General features: G+C 40.9%; 1 protein-coding gene across 2 annotated transcripts; it reads right to left on the bottom strand.

The window, feature by feature from the left end:
* Positions 1-6,616, bottom strand: LOC106068513 (beta-2 adrenergic receptor-like). Of its 2 annotated transcripts, none has more exons than XM_056014344.1 (2): positions 6,496-6,616; positions 1-1,272 (listed from the first exon to the last, which is right to left on the bottom strand). In XM_056014344.1, exon 2 carries the CDS (start codon positions 1,251-1,253, stop codon positions 225-227), a length of 1,029 nt encoding a protein of 342 aa, XP_055870319.1. In that variant the 5' UTR covers positions 1,254-1,272; positions 6,496-6,616; the 3' UTR covers positions 1-224. The 2 variants fall into 2 exon arrangements, with proteins under 2 accessions (XP_055870319.1, XP_055870318.1); XM_056014343.1 differs by lacking the exon at positions 6,496-6,616 and adding an exon at positions 6,316-6,407.
* Between the last annotated feature and the right edge of the window lie 321 nt (positions 6,617-6,937).

The raw sequence follows: 6,937 nt of genomic DNA, 5'->3' as shown, positions 1-6,937 counted from the left end.
CTTTTAAGTTGGTCCAGTCTTTTTTATATATATATATATATAGGTCTATGTATATCACATTTTTACGACAACATAAATTATAAGCCAAGAAAAGGTAACACTGATTATGAAATGAAAATAACAAATAACATATAGATCTAATATAAATATTGTTATTGGTTCTATTTTTTTATAATTATTTTATATACTCTTGCTGAATTAAGAGTTGTCTCTCTGCTATGGCGTCAGTCTGTAAGCTTTCTGCACTTGCCTAGATATATCTCGTAGAATGTTTTCTTGAACTTTGAACTCATGTTAAAATAAATGAATATACTGACCGAGGAGTTGATAGACTGCATAAGGAGCGTGAATGTCCCTGTGATAAACAGGAGGTTCTGTTCCCTTTTACCCACGTTGAACTCCGGCACCACGATGGCGGTCATCACCGTGGTGATATCCGGTGCGTAGCAGACGATGAAGACAACGGAAATGATGGCCACCATCTTTATCGCTTTCCTGTCTTTGTTGCTTAGCAACGCTTTATCTTTGCTTCCGGTTTCTGGCCGGCCCTTGCTGTTGGCGACGGAGTCTCGCCATTTCGCTTTTCGGCTCAAATGGAAGGTGAGGATGACGGCGAAGATGATGGTGGCGACGAAGATTCCCGGGACGAGGAAGACTGTGTTGATGCCGAAGGAGATGCCGTCGACGAACGAGCGATCGTCTGTATAGACCATTTTAAGAACGGTGGTGTTGGAGACTGGGTCACTGACCCAGGCCATACGGCTGGTGTAGAACACGGGGACAGTGCTGAGGGTCATGATGATGGTGATGACGACCAGGATGACGCATGTCCTTCTCAGCGTGATGATGGTCTTCACCTTCAGCGGCGTCGCGATGCAGAGGCACCTCTCAAAAGACACGAACGCCGTCATCCCGCTGGAGACGCGAGAGAACGCGATATGCGTCCAGCCGATGATGTACGACAGGTCGAAGGTGTTGACGGGATACCCGGCCCCCGTGATTAGGGGGCTGAAGCACAGGCCGACTCCCAGCATGGTCAGCGTAACGCCGACGTCGATGACGGACAGGGCGAAGAAGGTGACGGTCACCGTGTCCGTGAGCCCTTGCTTGAAGAAGACCACCACGTTGACGGCGTTGGCAAGGGCGCCGAAGGAGCAGATTACGCCTGATAAGATGGACAGGGCTACACCATAGTTGTTGAGATCTGTGTCGCTTGCAATGCCTTGTTCTAAGGTACTATTAGGCCCACTCATTGGATTAGTTGATGTCTACCTGCAGTGAATAAACCAATCGATAAGACTTTAAAAAAAAACAAGGTTACAAAAGACAGTTTGTGTGGAAACACAAACTCAAAGTCGGCCCCCCGAAGTGGTCCACCCAGGCAGGCTTCAATATTTTCAGAAAGAACATCCGAATGAAATTATATCAAAGACAAATGAGAGATAAGAATGGAGAAAGAAGGTTAACAGATCTTGTGTATTGCCCCAACGGTCCCGCAGATCAAAGGATAGGTGAAAGTGAATGTAAAGTTAGGTGTGAACCTGGCCTAACTAGTTCCCCTTTCAGACCTTGTGGTCTATAGAGCAGATGATGTAAAGTTCATCTGTTTTTGTGGCCTACGGTTAACGAGGGTGTCATGTAGCCAGCACAACGACCAACCGCCTTTACTTTTCCCCAACTAATGTCAGGTACCCATTAGAGCTGAGTGGAATCAGGCGCCCAATGATTCCAAAATTGAAAATACCAGTCTTCACCAGGATTCGAACCCGGGAACCCCGGTTCGGAAGCCAAGCGCTTTACCGCTAAATCTCTTATTCGAATCCTCAAAAAAAAAAATTAAAAAAAAAATTCCGCAATTAAAGAAAAGTTTAGAAAAAATGAAATTTACAAGATTACTTTTCGTTTTAAATTAGGTCAAACTTATAATGCATACTAATTAGCCTTTTCTCTTTAAAAAAACTGCTTGCATAACTGATTTTAAAAATTAGATTTTTCGCTTTCAGAAAAAAAAAGTAGCCGTTGCATCAGAACTTTGAATGGTCTGAAATATTGTGATGTCGGATTTTCAATATCTTTTGTAGTTTACGAGATCTAAACAGGACAGACGGACAGACATTTCGCACAAAACTAATAGCGTCTTTTCCCCTTTCGGGGGCCGCTAAAAACGAAGAGCAAATCCAACGATCCGACTAAGTCAACCAAAACTAAATGTTTTGGAAGGAATTCCGCTTGGTCATCATGGCCCATTGGTGCGGTGGCTGAGTAGTAAAGTTCTTGGCTTTCAAACCGTCGTTCCAGGGTTCGAACCCTGGTGAAGACTGTGCTTTTTATTTTATTTTCGAGATCTTTTGGGCACCTCTGAGTCCAACCATCTGACATTAGTTGGGGAAAAGTAAAAGTTGTTTGTCGTTGTGTTGTCCACATGACACCCTCGTTAACTATGGGCCACAGAAACAGATGGCCTTCACATCATTCGCCTATTTACCTAACACCACGTGGTCTGAGAGGGGAATTTTTATCATGGCCCATCAAAGTTCAATGAACGTGCACCCCCCTCCCTTCTTCTTTTTTGTTTTCTTTTGAAGTAACGTGTGTATTTCATTAGATAAGATAATTTAGCGAAATAGTATAATTTTTAATTGAGGAATCATGTCATACTAATACTCTAGTGCAGTGATGCCCAACCTAATTCAATCTTCGGGCCATTTTAATTTCCAACACTAGTGTCGCGGGCCACATGATGGAAAAGATACGCAAACTGAATGAAATTGACCTGAAGCTCTTTAGGTTTAAACCCAAGGATCTAGTACTTACATTAAAACATTAAAGTATTGGGAGAGTTGAAGTTTCTCTTTATACTTCAAAAAATGACGTCAGTTCTGTTTATATTTCGTTATAAAAACAAACATGTTGGCCAGCAATGGTATCATGTTCTACAAACAAATAAACACCCGTTCACTTCTGCTAGTAGATTCGATAGTCCTAGTTCATGAACGCACTAATGTTAAATGCCTTGGTAGTGATCCATTAGAAAACAGTAAGAGCCCCTAACGTAGGTAAAGATACATTTTGAACATTTTTTGGGGGATTGGGGATTTTCTATATTTTGTGCCGACGTTTCGGCGGGCCGGATGGGAAGCACGTCGCGGGCCGGGTCTGGTCCTTATTTTGTGCATCACTGCTCTATATTATTATTATAGCTTTTATATAGCGCTACTCTCATGCTTATAGCATGCTCAGAGCGCTTTTGGTCCAATCTCATTTGTGGACCAGTGGGGGGGGGGGGGGGGGAGGGGATATCTAGGAGTTGTTTTTCCATGCTGCCTTTAGGCGCTCAGTAAACACAACTCTGCCCGAGTCCGGTGTCGAACCTCGAGCCCCCTTCTAGGTAGCCAGTTCAAGTGCACTTGGCCTCTCGACCCCGCTTCCCACAATCTATCGACAGCAAACACGCCATGTAATACCCATATTACAATCTTTAGGTGTGGTCAGTTGACTAGGCTGTGGCTATCTTAAATTATGAGACACCGGTCTTTGATCAAGAGGTCTGAGGAATCGTGAGGGTTTTCCTCCCTGTTTTTACAGCAGGAAGCATGTGGCCGAGATCAGCTGGAGCATTTAACCCCTTGCCTCCTAAACTAGAAAATGGACCTCATTCATCAATCGTAAACAAAAAAAAATTGCTACGTGATTCTATATATCTTCTATACAAATTTTCTAATCCATAAAGGCTGTCACGTGATACGTATTTTTAGTTGTTTTATCAATATTATGACGTGGCTTAATGTGTTTATTTACGATTGGTGAATGATGTCCATTAAGGATTTGAACTTGATACTCTTGTATCACAAGCTTGTAATTATATCATAAGATAGAAGAGTTATTTTCAACTGTCTCGATAGCTTAATACAAAGCAAATAAAATATGAACACAAAATAGAGCAGTGAGATTCATAACAAACGAATATTCATATTTGACCAGAGTTACACCTTTAGTAAAATCACTAAATTTAGAAAGCCTTCAGGATAGAAGACTCAAAAGTAAAGTAGCAATTATACATAAAACACTGAACCATAATCTTTAAATACAGAAACAAAATCTAATAAAAATACTCTGAAAGACACAAAGATAAAGGCACATTCCTCATCCCATTTGCTAGGACAAATTTGTACAAATACTCCTTCTTCCCTAGTGCTATTAAAGCATGACTAGATACATGACACGTAAGACGTAATCATCTTCAATGTTTGTCTAATACACGCTGTCTGTGTCGGCTCTGTTGATATTGTTAGTGAACAAGGGTGTGGCGAGGTGCGGGGGGGGGCTAGCTGGGGCATGTGACCATTGACCACTGGGGTGGTAATTTACATGCGGGCGAATGACTCCGGACCAGAAGATTTTTTTTTCTAGACATTCCGATGGTCTCGAGATTAAGCTCGCTTTGCAGTGCGTTACTCACCGGAAGTGTATGTAACTGATTTAGAATCTCGAGCTTTGATAGGTTAACATTCCGCACTTGACCTCGTTTTGGAATGCTGGGTACATCAGCCAAGTTTGAAACGAATGTTGAAATATCTAGGTTTGGGTCTTCTAATTCACGGGGGTCCCTTAATTTACGGGTGGCCAAACTAGGGCACATGCGCCCTCGTATTGCACGTATTACAAGTGGGCGCCTTATACCCCAGAGATAATTCAATAAAAAAAATGCTCATATCAAATTAATAATAAGAAGAGCGCAGGTTACATTGAAAAATCCAGTTTCACTTACTATACGGAATGTTCTGAAGATGCCTTGTAACAAGGCCGGCCTAAGTTACTTAGAGGCCCTAGGCGAAGTCAAGGTAACAAGGCCGGCCTAAGTTACTTAGAGGCCCTACGCGAAGTCAAGGTAACAAGGCCGGCCTAAGTTAATTAGAGGCTCTACGCGAAGTCAAGATGGAGGCCCTAGGCGAAGTTAAGATGGAGGCCCTAGCCGAAGTTAAGATGGAGGCCCTAGCCGAAGTTAAGATGGAGGCCCTAGGCGAAGTTAAGATGGAGGCCCTAGGCGAAGTCAAGATGGATGCCCTTGGCGAAGTCAAGATGGAGGCCCTAGACGACGTGAATATGATGGCCATAAATGAAACAAAGAGCAAAACATTAAGACCGAGAAATTCGCAAAGAATTATAAACCGCCATGTATCTATATCTAAATCAACAAATAAGTTAAATTCATATAGCGCCAATAGCACGAATGTCCATCATGGACGATTCATGATCACCGGGCTAGAAATAACATTTCAACATTTCACCAAAAAGAAGAAACAATGGTCTTCGCTAACATATGTAGTCTAACAAACAGATCTAAACATTCGCGAATAGGTTTGAATCATTGTAGAGGCTTGGAGCTAGGCTAAAAAAGTTTGTAAAATGCTGTGCATGTTTCGGATGTTCCTTTAGAGTTGAAGATTTTTTTTTTTCATCGTAATCCAAACCTTCCGCAGGACGACGGCGGATGGCAGCGGCAGGGTATGAACCCTGGGCTATCGAGACAACCGAACGACAGCCCAGCGACCAGGCAGCTTAGAGCCATAGAGTTCTGCTTGAGATTCAATCCGTGTTTCGCATGTTTTTCTGTAAAAAAAAGTTATTTGAGCCCTGTGCGAGGCTTCCACTAATAGGAGTCCTTAGACGGCTGATTAGTTTGCCTATGCATAGGGCCGGCCCTTCGTAGTAATATACAAATGGAACTTTTTGATCTGAAAACAAATTCAGTTTTAAAATCGAAATTGGATGAACTTCCTTCACAGCCGGATTCTTTTGAAATGATTATTTTTTTTATCGCGCACTAGTGTGTAAACATTTTCCAAAACTAAGAAAATGTGTCAAAAGTTACTGTTGGATTAAGATCTAGGTTCACAGTCAGCCTTAAGCAAACAACTACCATTACAGTCATGGCGGAAAAGCAATACTTTATTATCTTGAACGCGTGCACCTTAGCGCACCATAGCCCTAAGTGTCACTTCGCATCAACATTCAAAATGCGAGCACGCATTTTCACCCTTTAAAATTATTAAGAACAAACTGAGAAAGCGACTGGCGCGTCAAATTAGAAAAAAATTGTATGTTGCTTTCAGTTACAAATTAAACTCTTTATGACTTCGTTTTAATTATTATTATTTGAAGATTAGGTACAAGCTTAGTCCAAAGTCTCAATGAAGCTAGTTATGTTTTCATGATTGTATGTAAAGTTATTTTTAACTGCTAACAGTGTTCATAAATTATTAGTTGTATTATATTCAATGTATTATTAACCAACTATTTTCCAAATTACCATACTTTAAAGAACTGAAAGGGAAGTAAGCATTGTGTGACACCTCTACATAAGGATTGAAACAAATTAGCGAAATGAAACCACCCTCTTGTTTTATCCTTTGGACGGGAAGACATTCGCCTTTTTATTATCATTGAATATTATATATTTTGTCTATTTGTTAAAGTTCTGTCGACTAGATGTACCTTTTGTTAATTATGCTCTGTCAACTCACGGACCTAGATAATTTGGATTTGCCATAGATGCAGAAAACCTGTTGCCTATTGGGATCTAGATAACCCAACTCACTGACCTATGTCAACTACAATTAGCAACCATAATTTCGCACCAAAGCGCACTTTATAATTCAATCCACACACACATACACACAAAACAACCATTATTAAAACAGCCAATCCATGCTCTTCTTAAAAATTACCAGAATGAGACTGTGAGTGTGTAAATAATTCGGTGATACTAATTGAAGAACTTAATCAATTAATTATAACCCTTGGTTGTTATTGAACAAAATATTTAGGCCGGTGAGAACTTTACCGGTACGGTAGCTACCTAATTGGTTGAATTATATTCCCAGAATGTTTGTTTTATTTTTAAATCAAATATTGGTATTAATTATTTTTTTGTAAC

Source organism: Biomphalaria glabrata, chromosome 16 (assembly GCF_947242115.1).
Source record: "Biomphalaria glabrata chromosome 16, xgBioGlab47.1, whole genome shotgun sequence".
Classification (NCBI taxonomy): domain Eukaryota; kingdom Metazoa; phylum Mollusca; class Gastropoda; family Planorbidae; genus Biomphalaria; species Biomphalaria glabrata.
The sequence above is the reverse complement of the archived record's forward strand: the minus strand, read 5'-3'. Positions and strand labels throughout refer to the sequence as shown.